Source organism: Phasianus colchicus, chromosome 6 (assembly GCF_987193195.1).
Source record: "Phasianus colchicus chromosome 6, bPhaCol1.hap1.1, whole genome shotgun sequence".
NCBI classification, from domain to species: domain Eukaryota; kingdom Metazoa; phylum Chordata; class Aves; order Galliformes; family Phasianidae; genus Phasianus; species Phasianus colchicus.
In genome coordinates this window covers 29,034,388-29,057,065 of record NC_143441.1, presented here as the reverse complement: position 1 = coordinate 29,057,065, position 22,678 = coordinate 29,034,388, and the positions used below count along the sequence as shown (strand labels likewise).

Below are 22,678 nucleotides of genomic sequence, written 5' to 3'. Positions count from 1 at the left end.
GCTGGCAAAATCAGATAGTCACTTGGGTGTTGAAAGCAGGCCAAAAGGATTGGTTTTGATGACCCATCTGCAAAATTTCTTCAGACCAAGGCAAGTTTTGCAGAGCTCTCTGAGAGAAGATTGTTCTTCCTGCAGAAAAGCTTTACTGAAGGTGTGCTGGGGCTAGATTAAAAATTGACTTTTTATTTTCAGCTGCTGAAGAAGTAAGCTTAAACCTTCCCTTTCTCCTCACAGGTCACTGTGAAGTAGTTTTCATGTAAGCTTGGACAATCAAAGCAAAAAGCCTTAGAGCAAGATCTCCAGACTCAGAAGGTTTCATTTGTATCAAATAAACTGATTTATAAATATACTTGTAATCCAATAAGCATTCAGGAGACAAACAGAGTCTCTGTTTGCTACAGAACAAAGCAATGTCAGCAGTTTTCTGCCAAGAGTGATGAACTTGGTTAATTTAAGCATCTGCTTCTTGGCTGCTCTATCTATGTCCTTTGCATTGTGATGGGAATTCACACTTCAGCTTCTCTGGTTGAGCTCAGACCTGTGATGCTTATAATATGCCTGAGCTTCCATGAGTAATCTGTGCCACATCTTGTGTTATGGTAAATGTGGAAAAAAGCACACTTAGATTCATGGTTTGTAGAGACAGATGTTGTCTTTGTGAAGTGAATGCCATTCTGTATTTGCTATTAAAATGTGTTGTTAGAATGGCATTCACTTGTTGGCTTAATGAACAAAAACCAGCAAACATAATGTCTTCCATGCTCCTAATCAAAACTGTTTGGAGAATGACGGTAAGGCTTGTCAGAGGAGCTGCAAGTCCAGATCTTATTTTTTTCCCTCAGACTAAATGAAGACAGATGTAGGAACACTTCCATCTTGGCAGTTGCTCAGCCCTGCCATCAATAGAGGAGCAGGCATCCATGGGCAGTTGGACAGCCACCCTCCTGTTCCTCCTCACCAGCTGCTCCACAGCTCCTGCTGCATTCCATGCTGAGGTGGCTTTGCTGCTCTCCCTCTGAGCTCCAAATGGCTGAGGGTAAATGTTTTTTCTCTTCCAAGAACACGCACACCCTCTCTCATAAGGAGCTCAGCAGAACTGCATTTATTCCTTTCTCAGTTGATCACCTATTGAGCTACTAGGTTAAGAGATAGCTTTGAAACACACCACGTACATGGTATGTTTACAGTCAGTATCTTAACACCCTGCCATTTATTTATTTCAGCTGGTCCAATCCGTTTACCTGACATAGCACGGACAATGTGGGCCTTGGATCAGAGTTAATGAAGCTCTCTACGTAAGAAGCAATTGGCACTGATGGCTTGGCAGGGCACAGAGCAGAGATAGGAGTGTGAAAGACAGGGATCAGGAGAGTGGGAACATCATTGCCTTTTCTTTTCAGAATTAGAACAAAAGACCAATATTGGCATTTCCAGCACTTGCCAGATGATTACGTGTAAGATCAGCTTTTCTTCCTTCTGTACCTGCCCAGAAAAAGGCATTCTGTGGCACAGAGATCTCACTGCTCCACTTTACCTGTCTGTGAACACTGTGTAATTGGCCCTGTATTGTCTGATTTCACAAGCAGTAGAATTTCTCACTCTCTTCATGGATGGAGAGAGAGAAACAGAGATGCATAATTATCACATATGCTTTGCATGCATTAGTACATTCAGGCATATGCTGTGGAAATGTAAGCCTTCATTAAAAGAAAACAAGCCAACAAAATTGTCATGTGAAATTTAAGTACAGGTGAAAGTAATTCACTAAGCTGGCTACAGTTGATTAGAAAATCAGACTGTTGTGAGCTCTGCTGATTTTTCCAAAGCCACTTTGATGCTTTGCCAATAAATAATCTTATAGTGTCAAAATCCATCACTACGTTACAAAGACACTGCATCTGTGATCAAAATCATTCTGTTTCCCCTGGAGACATATATCTATGAAAAATTTAAGAGGTCATCAGTCACGGTCTCTTTCCAATATGTAGAAAGTTACAGCTCTGGGTAAGAATGTTTCTGTTCTTGTCACAACAGAAATCAGTCTGATCTATTAAAAAAACTGCATCACTATGCTTAGTAGAATGCATCTCATCCCTTGTTTTTGAAGTTATATAAAATAGCTGTTCTATGGCTCGCTCTGTTACTTTCAGACGCCTCATAAAGGGATGAAAAGAGATGTCAATACAAATGAGACTTAGGCACCAGGTTTAAGTATCTAGCACATTATTATATTGCGTAAAAACTTGGGAGAACAATGTCAGATGCATTCATCTTAGCTCAAGTGCTCTGAAATTTTATGTCCTTGAACAATTCAGATTTGCATTATGCTCAAAATCTTTCATGGCTACATTTAATTCGCTGTTTTCCCAGCGTACATTAGCTATTTGTTGATGGTACAAGAATCACTTGATAATAGAGCAGCAGCTATTGTGTCTTATCATTAACTACTGGACTTTTTACTGGAAACCAAATCATCATCATAAAATTCAAATAAACATTTCACAAAGATCATTGTGGAGGATGTATTATATTAAACCCATCTGAAAAGAAATTCTCTGAGGTGTGTTTCATAGGCACTTGCTTCCCAATTTTTTCCATTAGTGTCAAGATTCAAGCCACAGCAAGAGCCTTTAAGCTGGTTCCTCAGCTCAATTAGGAAAATGTCTGGATAATAACTCCAATGGTGCCTTTCTCTGTCACTTCCATGGGAAATTTTGATCACTCTTTGGCTTATCACGAGTCTAATGATTTCCTGATTAATGAACAGAAGTCTTTGTGTTGGCTGATAGACATCTCACAGTCTAAATGCACCAGAGGATGGGATCTGTGCAGTGAGGATGGGGTGGACATTCAATGCAGATGCCTTGTGCCCACACACAATCTCACATATTTATTTGCAATGTGACACATAAATATTAACTCACTAACATTGTGAGAAGACATTTGCTTTTGTTTCTGTTGCAGAAGCAGGTTTTTTTTGCAGACTTGAGGTCATTTTACTATGTTCTGAGGCATACGTAGGGCAGGGAGCAGGTAGCAGCCCCAGCTGCTCCAAAGTTGAAATGTGGCCCTTCCTGCCCTACCTCCTACTGCCCCTCAGTTGAGAAAAATCAACTTGGAAACTCTCTCTAGGAATCAGTTTTCATCATTAGCCATGAAATATGCTCACTTTCTGAAAAGCCCATAGTGTATTGTCCAGGTACTGCAGGTCAAAGAAAGATTAAGCAGTCAATTTGTTTTAGAAACAGAAAGAGAAAAGTGAGCTTGACCTATTAGTCATTTCTCCACTCCCATCCAAACTATCAGATGAGTCTGATATAAAGTGCTTGAATTCATTAACATTTCTGAAGAATAGAGGAGACTGAAATGCATTCCTTTTAATTTTCCATCTCTTGCTGTCTCTGAAGAAGGAAAATCCTTGTAATTTCATAGGTGAAGCTATGGTTACATCCGTTTTGATGAACCACTGGATTACAGAACAGAGAGAACTTGCCAGTTCAAACATGTTATACTGAACATAGCTCAGACTCCTGACTGATAGAATTGACTTCAGAGGAAGCTGGGAGCTCCTGCTACTTCTGTAAAACAGGTTTTCAAGAAGAGTGTAGATGTGGCACAGAGGGATGTGGGTTAGTGGACATGGTGGATGGTTGGACTCAATGATCTTGGTGGTCTTTTACAACTTCAATGATTCTGTGACACTCACAGGATTGCCAAATCTAGTGTGATATAGCTGACCTCTTGGTCTGTGGTCATTACGTTAAACAGAAACAGCATAAGGAAAGAACAGAACAAAACAATTTTCCACCAACTCTCTTCAAAGTTCACCTATTAAGGAGAACACTGCAAAGCTGCAACAAGAGAATCTGATAGTTTGGGTTCCCCAGCGTTGCTGAAGTGTCATTTTAGTCATTTGATGACAGGCAGAAGGATGAGCACTCACACTGCCCGTGCTGGGGGTGCCAGCAGAGGTGCCCAGCAGGGGCTTGGAGTGCATATGGTCCCTGGTCTGCTCCAGGGAAAAATTTCTTGTGAGAAAGAGTATTGAAGCAGTGGAACAAGATGCCCAGGGAGGTGGTGGAGTCATCATCCCCAGGGATGTTTAACAACCATGCAGATGTGGCACTCAGAGACATGATTAGTGGGTATGGTGGAGATGGGCTGGAGGTGGACAAGATGATGTCTGTGGTCTTATCCAACCTTAATGATTCTATGATTATATGTTTCTCAGCTACTGTGTCGGGCAGCCCCTGTTGGCTATGGAGGAGCTGCATCCTTCCCCCCTGATGTGCTGAGTCCTGGGGGCATCCCCAGTGTTGGGAAGAGGCTAATGCCAGGCTGTGTTTTGGGAAATACTTTGGGAACTGGGGAGTGTTTCTGTTGAACAGGGAGGCCTAGAGTTTGTCACACCTTTATTTAGTAGATGAATTGCGGGGTCCCCAGTTGCTCCACGGTTACCTCCCAATTAACTGTCCCTGAAGAGGCGGTTTAGCACCTCAGCGGGAGCACCTTGCAGCAAGCAGAGGGACAGTACCAGGGAGCTGATTTCAGCATCCGAGAGATGTTTTCTTGCTCAGAAGCGCTGTAAGCTCCTGACAAGCCGCACAGAGCGCCCGATGCTGTGCTATGGGATAGCCGCAGGTAGGCAGCCCATCCTGGAGAGGCAGGGAAACCGTTTGTCCCATCAGAGCAGCCAGAACCTGCGCACTGCTCCGTGCCCGTATCCCCGCGGCGCCGGCGGCAGCCCGGACCTGCAGTGGGGTGGCCGCGGAGATCCGCGCGTCCCATCCCTGCCCGCTGCTCGCCCTCCTTCAGCGGATGTGCGGAGCGGCTCTCCCGTCGGAACGGGCTGAGGGGGAAGAGAAAAGCGGTGCCCTCTCCCTGTACCCGCTCCCTATGCCCGCAGCCCGCTCCCTATATCCCCGGCTCCGGCCGGCCGGGGGGAGCGGCCCCGGCAGCCCCGGGAGGCGCGGCGGGAGCTGGAGGCGGGGGCTGCCGGCCGGGGCGGGGGCTGACGCGGGGCTGGGATGATAAAAGCGGGGGTAATTGCATTTAGGCAAATGAGGCAGCCTCGGCCCTCCCCGTCGCCAGGTCTATAAAGTGCGGAGCGCTCCCGCGGGCGGCCAATGCGCGGCGAGCAGCGCCCGGCTCCCGCTGCGAACGGTGCGTGTCTGTCCGTTCGTTCGTCCGTCTGTCAGTGTGCGCCTGCAGGCGTGAGGGTGCGTGTCTGTGTGCTTGTGGGGGTACATGCTTGTGGACTTCTATGGGTGTATGTCTGTACGATGTGTGGGGCTGTGTAGGAGAGTGCCTGTGTGTGCCTGTGTGTCCACACCCGTGCGCTGCATGTGCAAGCCTATTTTGGGGTGTATATGGTGGTGTGTGTGAGCATCCCTGGACAGAATGTGTGTGGAGAGCTGTGTGTGTGCAGCTCAGGAGAGTCACAGGTGAGCTTATAACTAGACCTACATGTACTTGGGTAAGTGTGCATATATGTGAGGGTGTATTCAGATGCACACACATCTGTATGTGAAGGTGTGTGCCCATGTAGCTCTGTGCTTTGGTCTGAGAATGGATGCACCTTGATGTGTTTCTGCGTGCTGTGGTGCCCAATTGCAGGGTGTATGCACATCCAGGGCAGCAGGCGTGTGTCTGTGTGTGTGATCTGTCCCTGAGTGTGTACGTGTGTAGGTGTGCAGGATACCCTGCAGGTGCTTACCCTGCACCCCACAGGACGTCAAGGCGGCCATGAGGCTCCCGCTGGCTTTCACCGTGCTGCTGCTGGTCTCGGCACAGGCACTGGCTGATGAGGTGGCAGCTCCCGATGACCTCAGCTACTGGGCAGACTGGGCCGACGGTGAGCAGAAGGTGAGCGCTGAGGCTGAGGGCTGGGTGGGTGCTGGGGGTGCTGGGGCTGCGCTGAGTGCCACGCTGTCACCCCGCAGGAGGAGCTGCCGCTTCCCCTGGAGCACTTTCTGCAGAGGATGGCAAGGAGACCCCGGCCCCAGCAGTTCTTTGGCCTCATGGGCAAGCGGGATGCGGGTGAGCCATACAGGGCACCCCTGCATGCTTTGCCAGCATTCACTCGCACTCCAAAGAGGTCCCCTTCCCTTCTCACATTTTATGTTTTTCTCCAGAGTTTTCTTGTTGCTTGTTCAAGCTTAGTATAAGATAAACCCCCTATCAGAAAGGAATGGGCTTCATGTTAAACTGCTGAGTACACACCAGTAAGGAGTATGTAGGCATCTCTGTTGGAAGCAGCTGCATGCACAGCTCCCTGAGCTGAGAGCTGCTCAGAGCCACCTTGCAGTGCATGGGTCTCTCTGACACAGATTTTGTTGTCTCTTCAAAGAGAAATGCAATTGTAAACATCATCTTAATTTTCCTTAAGTCTCTGGAGCGTGCTTGGTGTAGTTTCTGTATTATTTGATGCTTTAAAATAATGCAGTAAAATCATATATGTTTGCCTGTTTGTGGTTTTTTTTTCTTTTTTTTTTTTTCAACTACTCTTCCTTTTTTTTTCTTTCCTTTCTCCTCCAACCAGGATATGGCCAGATCTCCCACAAAAGTAAGTTAAAAAAAAATGTAAATAATTTAAATACTTATGCAAAGATACTCTGATGGAGAACGGCGCGTTTCAGGGTGCAGGTGTGGCTGAATTTAGCTGAGGAATGGCAGCATCAGAGGTGGATCACTGCTCCACCCCCCGGTCATGTCTCAAACCTGTACCCAATATGAGCTGCCACTCGCTGTGAGGTTTCAATCCACATTAAAGTGAGGATGCTGCAGCTCTTAATTTCTCAGGGGGCTCTGTAAACCTTTCTCAGAGGCGAGGCAGGCTTGCTGCCAGGCTCAGAGAGGAACAATTAAGACAGCAAACTCTGGAAGATTAGAATTGTGTATTCCCAAATCCCTGAGAATGATTCCAGGGATAAGTGAGATGCCGTGAGGTGCTCCCTGTGCTGCCTTGGGTGTGAGTCAGCCCCACTCTCAGGGCTGGTTGCATTTGCCCTACAAACAAGAGCAGCCAACACGAGCAATGTGCATTCCTTGCTTTGTGTCTTTGCCACACCGAGTGGGAGGTGGTGTCAGCAGTGTGCTGTATCCTGCCTGTGTACAAGGACAGGTGTATTCTTTATCTGAAGATGCTTAAATAGGATCTTGAAGATCTAATCAGTTTAAAAATTATTTTCTTACTTTGTGAGACCTCCTCTGTCCGCAGAGGTCAATAAGTGCTCTGTTCATCGCTGGATTTTGTCACTGGGTTTATTTATTAGAAGACCAATTAGAGAGTCAAACATCCTGCTAGCTAAAGTAAAAAAAAAAAAACAAAACAACTGCAGCCTTCCGAAGCTGCTTCAGTACCTGCGAGGTCTGAAATCATTCCTCTGGGCCTGTAGATGAAGTAGCCAGGCAAAATTCTTCCCAAAGAGAAATCTCTGCCTCAAAAGTCAGCTTAGAGAAAGAAGAATGGCTCCTTTTCCATTCTTACCTGAACTACAGTTGTTGCCACATCTGATACGTGCCAGAGGCCAAAACTTGGAGTAACTTATCCTCTACAAATCCAGTGGCTTGAGGAGTGCTCAACGGAACAGGAAGGTAATAAATATTCCACAAATAGAGCCTGGCTGTCTGACTTAGACACAGCCAGACAGAATCCCACTGGTTCCATCTCTAGTAAGGCTCTGCCTGGTTGGTGAGGAGGGTTTAACACCTACAAGTAGAGTAGGTGCATCATACAGATGAAAGCTCTGCCAGGACACTGCCTTTGACAAGACTGACCAAAACTGTATTGGGACAGGAGTAAGAATCAGTTATTGGTTGCTGCTTTTCTGTCATATTTAAAAAAAGGAAAAAAGTAATGCATGTCAATCTGAGTCAATAACCAATATTTGTTCTCTGTGCTCTGAGAGTGGCATGAAAAATAACTATGTGAGATGACTGATTTTGAAGTCTGTGTCTTCTTTCCTTGTGAGAATGCATTGTCTTAAGAGCCTATTTAAAATGCATTAAAACACCCTCAAATATATTTTTTCAGGGCATAAAACAGACTCCTTTGTTGGACTTATGGGCAAAAGATCTTTAAGTTCTGGTATGTATGTGACTGAATCAGTACTCTAATACACAGCAGCTTAACTCTGTTGCCTCTGTTCTCTCCCATGGGCTGGTAGAAGAGAGCTCTCTGAGAAGGGACTGGGGCTTTCTGAACCCACATGTGTCAGGGTGCCCCTGGCCCTGCTTCTTGGTGTGGCTGGGCCTGCTGCTGGCTGCCACCAAGCAGGTGAAGTAAGGTGATGGTCCCCAGGGCGCTTCCCTGTCCTTGCCACTGTGTGTTCTTGTCTTCAAGGTGCTGTGACAAGGAAGAGACATTTCACTGATGCATCAGGGAAAAAAAATCAGAGGCTGAAAACATGAACCTATTTCAACTTGCACTTCAATTCCAGGTCCCCCAGATAAAGGGATATTCTCTTTGTCTCTGCAGATTACTGTTCCTCAGATTTGGAGCAGGAGGTGAAAGAGCAGAGCTTTGCAATTGGCAGCATCTAACTCTGCAGGTGGAACTGTTAAACATTCTGGCTTTTAATTTTACCCACGGAATGGAAAAAAACTAAAACAAAACACTTAAATCCTTGAATGAATGCTGTGAATTTCTACTATTTTCTCATAGCCTTCCTCCCTTACAAGTGTGAGCCCTGTAGGTGATTCTGGGCTGCCAAGAGCTCCAGCTCTGCTGTGGGGCTGCAATGAAAAAATCATAAAGCCATAAATGCTTTAAATAAAGCCATCATGAACCATAAAGCATCAGTTAATTCCCTAGTATAGGAATTAAAAAAAAAAAAAAAAAAAAAGGAAAAAAAACCCAAACCCTAATGCCCATTTCATGTCTCTGAAATAGTTTTCTCTGTTTTGTTAAATGGATGATAAAAGTTAAATTACTAGCTGACACCTTGATATTATGTGGATACATGCTGTGATCTATATTCTGCAATTATGGTTGTCAGGAACTTTTATTTTCAATTAATCCCCGTTCAGACTAGTAATATTGCTCTCTGCATCATCTTGCAAATTGCTATGTATCATGAATAATTTCGTACAATTTTATCTGCGGTGGCAATAGCTATTAAATACATAATACCTGTAAATATCTCTGCTATCATAAAGGTAAATAGCCTGGAAGTAACAAATGGGGTTTTGTAATCCCAATGGAAACATTTACATGAGTATGAGGATGCAATATACAGCAAATGTTTAAAAAAGGCAAAGATTTGATTGCTTTGATTTCAAAATTTCTGGTATAGTTGGAGTACTGTGCTGTGGTATTTAAGTATTTATCTGTAACAAAGGGCAATAATGAGGTTTTACCCTGCTGAGCTGTGGCTGACGTGAAAAACCACACCTCACTGTGATGGTGACACTCAGAAGTGGCAGCTCCTGCAGCACATCATTCTGAATGCCCCCAGGCTTGCAGGGTGCTCATGGCCGGGCTTGAACGCGCTCTACGGTGCTTCCTTGGGGTCACAGCAGAGGTGACCAGCTCTGCCTGCTGAGGTCAGGCCCTGCCCAGAAGTGCTCTGCAGAGCTCCCTCATGTTAAAACAGCAAGGAGGAAAGCTCTCCCACCACTGCTGAGCACTGTTTCTTACTGGACTGCTGTAGGTGGCAGTTGCTCGTGGGATGCTCTGGGTTTGGCCTAGCTTCTGCTGCAGCCTTTGGTACAAGTGATGGCTGTGAGTACGGGCTGGAGGCTGGGAAGGTTTATGCTGGGAACAAGAGGTGGGAATGTCAGTGCAAAAAGTCCATTAGACTCAGGCATTGATTTCAGTGCTCAAGTCCCCTCTTCGTAATGAAATACTGGAAGGTGAAAAGGTTCTGAGCTAAGAGTACTTCAGGCAGCTCATAGAAGAGAAGCAAAAGGCAGAGTCCCTCAGCATCCTGAAGGCTTACATGTTCTGAGGGGCAAAGCCAAATCAAGCAGCTGGGGGCTGTGCCAGGACCCCACATCTCTGCTGGCAGCAGCCTCCGAGAAGCTCACTGGGCGGTGGGGAATCTTGGGGTTCTCGTGGAGCTGCAGCCTCCCTGCTCCCTGTCTGCAGGGGCCATGTGGGCTGCGGGATTATGTGTGGATGTTCAATGTGTCTCATGCTTTTCTGCTTCTTGCAGGATCCTCTGAAAGGAGCATAGCACAGAATTACGAGCGAAGGCGTAAATGATACATTCCTGTGCGTTATTTATTGAATTTCATTTGTTCAAATGGCCAATGCAGTGTAATATAAACTAACCACTGTATGGAATAATTATTTATTTAACAATACTAAATGGTTTTGCGTTGTTTTTTTTTTTTTTTTTTTTTTTTTTTGAGTAAGACGTTCAATAAGATGATTATTTTTCATGTAGTGGCAGCGACACGTGTTGCGTAGGAACATTGGGTCCTGGAAGGACACCTCCTTCAGGACCGGCCAACTTGGTGACGTCTCACAACAAAGCACATTGTTCAATATGACCTGTAGAGTTATGTTCACCAAACAAAGGTTCTTTTATTCATCAAAAGTGAGTCTGTATCAGCTTCACAACCATGCAGAACAGAGCTGATGTACAGTCTAGTGCCTCGATTTGTTTTCATGGTTTTTAATGTACTGTAATTTCTGTATCAAAATATATTTGTATCATTGCAGCATGTTTTACGTTTTCTGACTACATATCTATATATTTTAAAAAGGTGGGAGGGGTAAGGTTTGAATGTGAATCCGAAGTCTTCGTTTCATAGCCTGGAATTTTATGATAGTAACATTTTAAATAAAATCTACTCTGGGGATTTTGCAACATACTTCCTTTGGTGATAGTGATGGCATTATTTCCAGAATGAGACACGGATCCACGCAACTCAGACTAGAAAACACAGCAATGTGTAATGACTTCCTTTTGCAGGGAGGCTGTGGGCCTCCTCCTGTAGGGCCAGCGAAAGCTCTGGGGGATTTGCTACTGGAGGCAGCAGCTCTGGGTCACTCAAGGTGCCACTGAATCTCACCCCTATGGAATCCAAAGTCTGTGCTGACTGAGTGAGAAGGGCCCACCGTGTCCTCCAGCTCATTTGCTGTGGATTTCATCCACTATTGTCTGTTATTTGAAAGCCAAGCTTTTAATAAATTGTAGCCCTCTGATTCACAATAAAAACACCTGTTGACTTGGACCAATGCAATGTAAGAGAAAAACATGTGGGTATAATTACCTTTTTAATTAAAATGTCTGGTTACTATATTTCCAGACAGTCCCAAAATGCTACATTCACCTCACCAGCTGCCAAAGCATCTGGAGATCTATTTTTTTTTCCATCTGCTAAAAGCTATCATTCTCTGACGCCTTCATACAAACCTTCATTGCAGACTAACCAGCAGTAAAAACAGACAGTATATACAAGCTGAATTTCAAAATAAGTAGTACAAAAGGATTAACTAGTTGTTGTTTTCCATTTCTAACGTGAAATCAGCAAAATCAATTTTCAAGTTTATCTGAGGCATTCCCACAGCTGCACCCATTAATAGTGCTGATGGACATAGGCCCTTCCTTCTGCTTCATATTGATGAGATCCACCCAGAGCCTCCTCTTCCCCAGGCTGAACAGCCCCTGCTCTCTCAGCCTCTCACAGCACAGATGTTCCAGTCGCTCCATCATGTTGGTGGCCCATCCTCAGACTCTGCAGTGCCCAGGTCTCTCCTGCACTGAGGAGTCCAGAACTGGACGCAGCACTGCAGCCACTGTGGCCTCACCGACACTCAGTGAGGGGCTGCATCGGCTCCCGCTGAGCTCAGTGAGCAGGGGAAGCTGTGCTGAGCTGCAGGCACTGCTGAGGGAGCACAGCCATATGCACATGTGCACTGAGTAATGCTCAGTGAAGGGGGGAAGAACAAATAGCCCCAGACAGCAGGGGCTCACACACGTGGAGGGCAGCACAGGCGTTAGTTAACAGCATCCAGCAGAGGTAAGGCCTGAATCTTCTAGTGGAACCATTTTCCCTGGAAGGAAAAACTGACCCTTCAGCTTCACATACCCTCTTGTTATGTGGCTCCCTGCAGAATGCTTAATTGACATTTGAAACAGCTTGTCTTCATTTCTGTTAGCATAATAAAGTAAAGTTTTTGCTAATTCACAATTTGAACAAGAAAACTGGCATTGATGTCTATGTTTGCACAGAAACACATTTCCAGGTACAAATAGAGCAACCACACAGCATGAGACAGGGATTGAAACATTCCAATTAACTCCGCCACCAGCAAAAAATGGGTAGCATTTCAGGGCAGTTTCCCCAGTTTGAGAAGGAGCATTTGGGAGGATGTTTGGAGCAGCAGCCCATTCCTGCAGTGTGCAGGGAGGACATGCTTCAGTCCAGTGATGCTCAGGAGGATGAGAAAAAGGAGGAGGGGGAAGATTCCTCTGGTGTTCTGACTGTTTTCATCTTGCTCCCACCAGGGTCCTCTTGATGCTCCAAGGCTAAAGTGCAAATTCACAGCCTAGTTCTTATGCCTTTATTTCTGCTTTTATTAGAAACAATATAGTTTATGCATTATTGAGAGCTAAAACGTCAGACGTACTTTCTAATCACTTCTGTTGTCTTTACTCTCCCTTGTGAGGCAGTTCTCTCCTTTAGCTTTTAAATATTTTTACGTGATAGACAGCATTGTAGCCCCAGGCCACTTGTGTCTTCAGCCCCACAACTCAACTGCAAGTTCTGGGAGGGTTTTGCTGAGCCCCCCACTGCTCTGTCACCTCCAGCCACATCCATGACACAGGTAGAGCTGTTCCTGCTGCTAACAGCCTGACATCATTGATGAAGCTACAGTATGGCATCAATCAGTGAAATGGGAGCGAGCTTTCAGAAAAAGAATATTGAGAATCTTTCTAAGAAGTCAGCAGAGAAAGCAAGCCCAGAGTGATGCTGGTAATTGTCCCACTGGGGAGGTGCTGTAGGCAGTTTGACATTGCAGGCACTTTCAAGGCACTCTGCCTCCTTTTTGCTTCTATTTTCCCCCAGAAATACATTATACACATGCCTTATGGCTGGTGGCTGCTCACCTGCTGCCCACCAGTGCAGCTTTGTGTCCCACATCCCAACTCCTTCTGGCTCCCCCATGTTTGTTGGTTCTGAACCAGGAAGCAGCTCCTCACTTCTATCATCACAGTTAATTAAGGCGTAGAGTAAAACCTAAGTGATTAATGTTGCAACAAGTTAATAATTGGATGAAGTAAGACCCTAATAGGCAATCCCCATGGAGGCTGCAGTTGGTAATGTCTCCCTCACACACAAATGCAGTCCCCTCCTCAGGCAGGGGATACTGAACCCATGCTCTCAGCAGCCTGCCTTGATGAAATGTGACCCAGAAGACAGTCAGCTCCATCCATCACCACCACTGCTCTGCTGTACGGAGGCTGTTCTCCCACTGTGCAGATGTGGCAGAATTCACTGTGGAAGTCTGCCAGGGGTCTACCCCTGCCTGCACCTCATACCAGGGTAGCTTGGGCCTCACAACACCTGCCCACCCTGCTATCACTAGCAAGTCCTTTGTTGCTGTCCTGCAAGGCTGCTGGCTTTCAGTACAGTCCTAAGCAAAAGAAGAGGAAGAATCTGGAAATCTCTGAGCAGAGTGATCCCTGCAGAGGAGCCCAGCCCCCAGCCATTTTTAGCTGGAGCAGAGTAGCACCAAGAGTTGTTTTTTAAATTATTCATGTGATTCTTAAAAATGCTGTTTTTTCCAGACTGAGCCAATAAGAGCGCCTTCAGAGCTACCAAGAGCCATTATTTATACAAAGACTTTGTCCCTGTATGTACCTAAACTATAGCTCAGATAACTGCTTCAGCATAAAGAGAACTGTGCAAGTCCCTCTGCGAACTTTGTTATAGACCAAATTTTCCTGAGCAGTTCCCATAGCCACAATATTGTAGACTCTGTTAATGAACATTGCCAGAATGCTAGGACAAGAGCACACAGCGGCTCCTTTCCCGAGGCATTGCCACACTACTCTGCCAGGATGCAGCTGCCTGTGGGACTGCACACAGCATAGTGTCCTCTTGCTATCTACAGAATGGTGCACTTCCCCTTATAGGAAGCAGTTGTTACCAGAAGGGTGGGTTTGTGTTTGTTTTGGTTTTGCTGTCAGCAAGTGTACAGCATCCTTATGGTACTAATAGGAATGGGAAGGTGGTTGGACTAGATGATCCTGCAGGTCGTTTTCAATCTTGTGATTCTATGATTCTATGATCCTTGAATCTATCTACATCCTTCAGGGTCACTATGCAGACTCCCTTCACGATACTCTCAGTGTTTTTAAAAGAGTACAGAATGAGACATTTTTCGACAGGAGGGCATTTGGGATCTGTGGAATTCGCAGAACCACAGAATCGCAGAATCACAGGGGTTGGAAAGGTCCCCATCATGTCCAACCTCCCTGCTAAACAGTTACCCTACAACAGGTTGCACAGGCATCCAGATGGGTCTTGAATACCTCCACAGAAAGAGACTCTCTGGGCAGCCTCTTCCAGTGCTCCATCACTCTTACTGGAAACAAGTTCTTCTTCATGTTAATACAGAACTTCCTATGTTCAGGCTTTAGGCCATTACGCCTTATCTTACAGCTACACACCACCAAGGAGAGCCTGGCCTCAGCCATTTATCTCTCACCCCCTTTTAAATATTATTATATAGAATCATTGGGTTGGAAGGGATCTTTAAGATCATCTAGTTCCTACCTCCTGCTATAGGCAGGGACACCTCCCTCTAGATCAGGTTGCTCAGAGCTCCATCCAGCCTGGCCTTGAATGCTTCCAGGGAAGAGGCATTCACAACCTCTCAGGGGAAACTGTTGCAGTGCCTCACTACCCTCACAGTAAAGAATTTCTTCCTACATGCCCTTACAAAAAGTCCATCCCCAGCTTTTCTGTAGGCCCCCTTCAGGTACTGGAAGGTTACTATAAGGTCACCCCGGAGTCTTCTCTTCTCCAGGCTGAAGAGCCCCCACAGCCTATCCCTGTGGGGAAGGTGCTCCAGAAAGGCACAAGCATGGTGTAGCAAAGCACTACAATTCAAGCAAAATCCTCCAGAAGGAAACCTTGCTTAGAGAAGACATTCCTTTGTTGCTGAAGGAACAGACACATACAGCAGGGCTACATTAAGACTTCATTTAAAAGCAGAAGTTAAACACTGAACCTCTCTGGATAGGGAATCAAACAATGACGACAGATTTTCTGAGTGAAAAATGGGCTATAGTTATATTTTTTAAGTTATATGATGGGCACAACTGCAAAATTAAGTTTTCAGGATGATAAAAAAGCAATATTTTAAGAAACATTTTGCATATACCTGCAGTTATTTAAAGGTGAAATATTTTGCTCATGTACTTAGCTGTTTTTTAATTGCTCACAGGATGTACCCATGCACTTGAGATTATTTAATAGCGGTACACCATGCAGCTGAGGAAATTATGTTGCTTGCTGTTTCATTTCTCTTACAGCTTTTGTTTGTGAGATGCATGAAACATTGCAATACTGGGACTCCACGCAGAAAAAGAGCTGCTGTTTGTTCTCATTAAGGCCTGCAGGGCAGCCCATGCTCAGCTCACCCCTGTGCTGTGCTCTCACCTGCAGCCCGAACAGCCTTGGGCCCTGGCACCTGCTGCACGTCCTCGTGCTGCAGCGGGTGCAGCTTGGGGTGGGCTGGTTTGAAGGAAATCACCTGGAAAGGAAGACAACAGCATAAATGATTTCCTTTTAAAGTGCACGCTTCTGTTCAATGCTGAGAGCCCACCAAGAGTTTATTTGCTTATCTTTGTCAATTGTTTTCTAAGGAAAGTATTGTTTTATCATCATTGCTGGGATTGCTGCATGTAAAGCACACAGCTACCTGCACTGCAAGGGGATGATTTATTGCACTGAATATGAAATATGAATATTTCATCCACCACTTACCAGTACAATGGCTAAATGAATATGGGTTGGAGCACTTTCCAGCTCAGACAATGTATGTTTATTAGCAAAAAAAAAAAAAAAAAATAGAAACGATACCATTTTTTTTTCTGTCCCTCTCAAACCAATTGAATTTACTTTGCCTCCCAGATAGAAGTGTTCGTGTTGAACAGAAACCAACAAGCCCATTACATATTACAAACCATATTAGAGAAAGTCAGTTTGAACTATAACGTTGATACGTTATTAGTACATTTCAAAGATATTTATTTAATGGTAGTAGATTTTATGGTGAATTACGTAGCCAAGATATAATCTTTTATATTTTCCTTTGCCAAGCAAAACAGATGCTTCAAAGCTTTTAATGCCAGTTCTTACAAAAGCTTGTCCAAGAGGCTCCTTGAGAAAAGTGCCCAAAGCCAACCCAGTGCTGACACATCTCACCTTCTCTGATGTTTTGGACCTGTACCAAGGTCATAAGATTATACGAGATTCCCAAACTTTATGCTGTACAAGAAATGAAGTTAAGAAAATAAAATATTAAAATGGCTCAGAAAGGAGAATATTTCCATTATAAGAGAAATAGGATGTTTCTGTGAGTCTTTTATAAAATTTCATAAGTTTCACCACATTAGTTTGGAGGAGGTCCAACAAGCCCCAGAGCAGGGCAGGACACAGCTAGGAACTCCCTGTGTAGTGCAGGCATACCACTGAGTGCACAGAGCTGCAGAAAAGATACATTTTACATGACAACTATCTCACACTGAAGATGGTCAGAGAGCACTTCTCCTATGAAGAAAGGTTGATGGAGCCGGGCTTGTTCAGCCTGGAGAAGAGAAGGCCCAGGGAAGACCTGGTAGCAGAATTCCAAGACTTGAAGGGAGCTTATAAACAGAAGGGACATCACCTGTTTACATGGCCTGATAGTGATAGGACAAGTGGGAATGTCTTTAAACTAAAAAAAAGGGGAAAATTTAGGTTAGATGTTAAGAAAAAACTCATTACTGAGAAGGTGGTAAGGTGCTGGCACTGCTGCCCAGAGAGCTGTGGTGCCCCATCCCTGGAGGTGCTCAAGGCCAGGCTGGATGGGGCCCTGGGCAGACTGAGCTGGTGAGGGACAGCTCAGCCCATGGCACAGGAGTGGAACTGGATGATCTTTGAGGTACCTCCCACTCAAGCCATTCTATGATCTATGTAAAATATGTCTATCTATCTTTTGTTGCTGCAAAGAGTATTTTTAAGATTTTCTCAGCAGGACTTTTGCTTTGAGCTTTCAACCGTTTGGTCAACTCTGAGAATTGTGCAGTGAAAGTTTTCACTTCCTGACACAGGAAGTACGTGCAGAAGCTGCCACCGAGTGTCGCTTCCTTAATCTTTAGTAATATTTGGCTATTAACTCATGTGGTGATGTTAAGAAACAAGAGGGAATTTATTTCTATTTGTACTAGAGATCAGCAGTTTTATCTGAATGGGATATTTTGATTATATGAAACTCAGAGCATGCAAGCTTTTTGGCTATCCAAAAAATGAAGAAAAAAAAAAGGAGCATATTTAAAACAATTTAAATCGTATCACGAAATACTGTATTGAGAAGAACTACATAAGTTCTTTCTGAAAGGAAACCTCAGCAGGGCTGAGTAGCACCCTCCAGCAGCCAGAATCCCCTCTTTCATGCATCTTTCACTGACAGAGACAACTGTGCTCCAAAACATAGGGAGAGAAGTGAAATCAGGTGTTCAGAGCAGCAGGGTGACCACAGTGGTTTCACACTGCTACACCTTTTACACACACCTCAAAAGATACAACCACCTCAATACCCCCAAACACACACTTGAAGCATTTGATCCAGCTGAGCATTTGGCCACTGCTGTAGCATTTAAGGGTGATTATGGCACATTCCTAAAGTTCAGTACTTCTTCAAAGCCCTGCTCCACTGAAGTGCCCATGAATCTGTTTTTGCCTCTACAGAGCAAAGGAGATCAAAAGTTATAATGGAACAAAAAATGGCCCCTGATTGATTGCAACATTATTTCAGGTAATTTAATTGAATATAGTGAGTGATACCTCCTGTACTTTGGTTTTGATATTGATTCCTTCAGATTTGTCTAAAATAGAAACAATTAAACAAGCAAATAATGATCCTGAGATTTAGATTAAAGACAAACCTTAAGCAAGAAGTACATTCCATAGAGTATCCTGAATGGAGCCATCCATTTTGGCCTGTCAAGTAATGGTATGGCTTCAGAGGCAATTACATTTGCTATTTACCTATCTTTCTCCCTGTGTTTGAAGTAAAAACAATGTGTTACCTTGCTCCACTTTTTGCATAGCCTTGCAAACCAAGATACCTCTTCAGCCACTGAACTGCAGCTTATGGGGAGCAGAGGCAGGAGAAGCTGTGGAGCTGCCGAGCACAAAACCACTCCATCTCCTGTCTTGTAAGCACCAGGCATCACCTGAAATGTGCTCTGTGGCTCTTGGGACTTAGAAGAGGTGAGACAGTAACTCAAAGGCCAAATGTAAATACTGTTCTATTGTCAGCAGCCTGATAATAACAATATTTATCCTAAATCTGTGTTGGGTGTCCATCACTTGTTCCTTACCCAGTTATTAAAAACTGCTGATGTCACTGTAATACCAGCATTTCTACTAATGTGTAGTAAAGTATTGTGTCTGAAGACAGATGGAAGTTTTGTTCCACTGTGACACCAGGCTTCCTGCCATCCCAGCTGCAGACCTGCTCTTTGGCACTTCAAAATTAGCAATGAGAAATCAGCTGGGAGCCAGAGGGCTACAAATATTAAGGGCAGCTTTTATCCACAGGGATAATGTAGCATTTTTCATTCCCTCCAAGGAACTGTGACAGAGCCTAGTCATCACTGAAAAGTATTTGCATATTTAAATTATTTCATTATCTCATAAAAGTCTCTAATCAGTCATTGGTGTGCTAGGAGAAGAAGAATGTTAACCAGAAGGAAGAGGAAATAAATGCAAATACGTCTTCACAATCCCAAGGAGCAAAAGACTTCCAAAAAGACTTTGGGACAAAAAGTAATGACAAAAATAATAAAAATATGATTTTGACCATGATAAGAGGAAATACACCATAGTAATTGATTCTTGCATAGACTACCTCAGTAAGACATTTATACAGAGGACACACTTCTACAGAGAGTCAGCCACTGCATTTATCTTCTTTTGCTATTTCAAGCTGGGGCAGTAAGCCATGCTTAATTTTAAACATGACAGGAGGGCTGTCTGACAGCTCCAGCTGTTTCAGCTTGTGCTCTTTTGCACCAGAGCAGAAGTATCTGAGCAAAACTCAACATGAATCACCCTGAGCTGTTTTGAAATCATTTAATTCTTTAACAGATAAGGAGGTATGATTTAAAAATAAATAAATCATGCTGAGGGATTTGAACAAAATTTCTATAGCCCGGCATCCTTCACAAGTAATATTTGGAAAACACAGGGAGACAAGGGAAAAAAAAAACAACCACAGCACACCAAAGAGATACCTCTAGACCTACCACCACCACTGGTGGCTTCTCTCTGTGGAAGGCTGTAAGTTTCTGGGAGCACAGGTACGGCTCCATCCCCTTTCTCACCCCTCACCTACTCAGATGAGCTTGTGACTTTTGCTCTCATGACATTCACCTTACAACTGCACACTGCCCATGTATACTCAAGCTATCTTCCTCTTCCTCCCAGACCAGGACCTATGGGCCCTCACTCAAATGAGTAACACTACTGGCAGGGTTTCATTCCTCAACTTCCCTGACCTGGCTGGTGTCTCTGCCTGGGCTCAATGGCACCATGGATGACCCTCTCAGCCACACATGACCATCCTGATGCCCAGACCCCAAAGGACAGCAAATATTCAGTAGGGACACAGCTGTCCAGCAGCATCTCCTGGCACACAGCATCAAAGTATGACCTCAATCTCATGGCTACGCTGCACACTTACACTCAAAAGAGACAGGAAGCCTGCTTCACTGCCTCCCAGAAACATGTTTAAGTTCTAGATCCCCATGTTTTTCCCCCACAGAGGAGAAAAAAATAATAACAAAAATTCCACCTTCCTGCTGAAAACTCCAAACCAAAATCATTGTATCAAAGGGAGCACATACAGCCAGAATGAAGAAAACCTGGATCCCAGCTGGCCATTCCTGAACTTACCTCCACAGCGTCTTCAGAAGGCAGAGAAATGAAATGGCTCTGCTAAAGAAGGGAGAGGGGCTGAATTGCTTTTTGCAGCTCATCAGGAAGGTTTATGTTGGAGTGAGGAGCTGAGCCCAAGTTTCCCAACCCCTTAGAAAACAAGAAGTTCAAAACCTGTGCTGATAGCAGCATCTCATTGTGCCTCACAGAACAACATGTGAGGCATTATTTCAGAAAAGGGAGATGGGTGTCACTCCAAAATGCACACATCTCTTTTCTCAATGACCTTTGAGTTGGTAACACACCTTTTCCATCATCCACTGCCACGATAGACAACTCTGCCACCACCTAAACCAGATTCTGCACTAAAAATTCATACTGATTTATGGCCCATGAAGCTCTAAATTCCCAGACACCGGCTCTGTGTGGAGTCTCTCTGTGTCAGCAGACTTTTTAGCTGCAGGCAGTGAAGAAAAAATCCTTTCTGTAATTCAGAAAAGACCAGGAAGGGCAGAGTGCTTGAAGCTGGGATTCCTGCAGGCAGTGCTGACTCAGCCCTTGGCAGAGCAGGAGATGTGTGGGACCAGCACCACCAAATTGGAAAATGGGGACAGACAGAACTCACAGCTTCAGAGCACATCCCTGAAATACACCACAAGGAATCCAAACATCTGCAGAGGGCAGTCCATTATCTGTCCAGGTAACAGCAACCTGTTCACCCACCGTGCAGCTCCCCTATACTTCCTCACCTACCTGATTTTAGCTGGAGGAAATAATCACATCATCTTCCTGCCCTGTCCTCAGAGGCTGCCATAAGATTTCCAATTAGCATCAATTGAGATAATAGTTCTGTTTGCATTTTTAAGCTATTATTAGCAAGCCATCAGTCAGCCAATAATTTGTATCACTATCCTCCTCCTTTTTGTGCTAAAATAATAATGGTTTTAATCAAAAGCAATTTCTACTATTATATGTTTTGCCCCAGGTGTTAATCAAGAGCAGTGGTGAGAGATGTTAAATAACACTGTTTATTAATATAGATGACTACTGATAGCCTTGCAAGTATCAGAAATGGAGGTTCTTTTTGCAGCCAGCTTCTTAGCAGGACTCACGGGCACACAGAGGGTCACACACTGCATGAACACCTGTGCTCTTATAATAACCATCACAGGAATGGGGTGGAGGAGTAGACCTCAGAGTAAAACCAATGTTTCCCATTCCCCAGCCCAGTGCTACCTTACACATTCCTTAGAACTAGCATTATATACCTGTTTTAACTCACGCTTCTGATCTGTAATATCATAACTGGTTTTAAATTACTTCCAAATGCAATAATGAATGCACTCAGTGCATTCAGCTCTGAACTGCCTTCTCACCTGCAGCACCAGCAAGATTAATTAAACCTTTCCTTTCTTTGCTCCTATTCTAATCTCATGCTTAATAAAAAAATCCCATCAACAAGCGCACGTGAAAAACCGAGCTCCGAACACAAAGCAGAACGGGAAGAGAGCGGCTTCCAGGCTCACGAGCGGGCTGCTCTCAGCGCCGGGCGGCCAGCGGCTGCCCTCTGCCGGCCGAGAAGCCCCGAGAAGGAATTCTGCCTGCCCTGCAGCACAGCCGTGCTCCGCCCTGCCCGTACACAGGCTTCTTCGTGGGGAGAAAAGTGGTCCCTTGCTGCTGGTATATAATCGGCTATAATAATTGATCATGTGTGAACATAGTCCTGGTTATTTTTTCCCCCAAATTAAATGTAGAAAGAAAAGAAGGTGAGCGCAGAAAGACAAAAAGTAAAACTTTTTGGAGAAAGCTCCGGGGTGACCTTGTGGCCTTCCAATTCTAGAAAGGAGCACATAAACACCAGGGGAAACGGCTGTTTATGAGGGTGAATAGTGATAGAACAAGGGGGAATGGTTTTAAACTGAGACAGAGGAGGTTTAGGTCAGATATTAGGACGAATTTTTTTCACTCAGAGGATGGTGACACATTGTTCACAGGTTGCCCAAGGAGGTTGTGGATGCCCCATCCCTGGAGGCATTCAAGGCCAGGCTGGATGTGGCTCTGGGCAGCCTGGTCTGGTGGTTGGTGACCCTGCACATAGCAGGGGGGTTGGAACTACATGATCTTTGAGGTCCTTTTCAACCCAGGCCATTCTATGATTCTATGAAAACCATTAAGAAGAGTGTTGCACGCTGGCTCTCCATCCCACTCTCCAAGCTACAAATCCATCTTCAGCCAGCTGGCAAGCCACACATGGCTGTTGTCTTAAATCAGAAAAAAAAAAAAAAAAAAAAAAAAAAAAAAAACCAAAAAGCTACACAGCTTCACAGAAGTCATAAAGCCTGTAGAATTCATACCTATATATGGGGAATGAATTAATAAGTTTTCACTCCTGAGACCCCTAGCATATATGACCTTAATGAGAATAAGGCAAGCAAACAAGGCCTTCCTCCTCAGGACTCCAGAAAATAGCCATAATTAGGATCACCAGTCTAGGATCTTGCCTCACTAAGTAAATGCCCAATGCAGTATGAATTAAAAAGAATTATGGTAGATTTTCATAAATACCTGA

At 44.6% G+C, this 22,678-nt stretch overlaps 1 protein-coding gene across 3 annotated transcripts; it reads left to right on the top strand.

Annotated features, from left to right (window-relative positions):
* The first annotated feature begins 4,516 nt into the window (after positions 1 to 4,516).
* TAC1 (tachykinin precursor 1) lies at positions 4,517 to 11,159 on the top strand. 3 transcript variants are annotated; one of them, XM_090142767.1, is made up of 6 exons: positions 4,517 to 4,641; positions 5,731 to 5,865; positions 5,943 to 6,039; positions 6,542 to 6,565; positions 8,036 to 8,089; positions 10,158 to 11,158. In XM_090142767.1, the coding sequence occupies exons 2-6, from the start codon at positions 5,746 to 5,748 to the stop codon at positions 10,205 to 10,207; spliced, it is 345 nt and encodes a 114-aa protein (XP_089998893.1). In that variant the 5' UTR covers positions 4,517 to 4,641; positions 5,731 to 5,745; the 3' UTR covers positions 10,208 to 11,158. The 3 variants fall into 3 exon arrangements, with proteins under 3 accessions (XP_089998893.1, XP_089998894.1, XP_031470269.1); XM_090142768.1 differs by lacking the exon at positions 4,517 to 4,641 and adding an exon at positions 5,112 to 5,219 and having other exon boundaries at positions 10,158 to 11,159; XM_031614409.2 differs by lacking the exon at positions 4,517 to 4,641 and adding an exon at positions 5,134 to 5,163.
* The last annotated feature ends 11,519 nt before the right edge of the window (positions 11,160 to 22,678 follow it).

What these genes read in the sequence shown, in the direction of transcription:
- TAC1 (XM_090142768.1), top strand. Translation starts at nt 5,127, where the DNA reads ATGCGCGGCGAGCAGCGCCCGGCTCCCGCTGCGAACGGTGCGTGTCTG. An exon ending in GTGCGCCTGCAGGCGTGAGG is followed by an intron (nt 5,220 to 5,730) that starts GTGCGTGTCTGT and finishes TGCACCCCACAG; the next exon opens with GACGTCAAGGCGGCCATGAG. An exon ending in GGGCCGACGGTGAGCAGAAG is followed by an intron (nt 5,866 to 5,942) that starts GTGAGCGCTGAG and finishes GTCACCCCGCAG; the next exon opens with GAGGAGCTGCCGCTTCCCCT.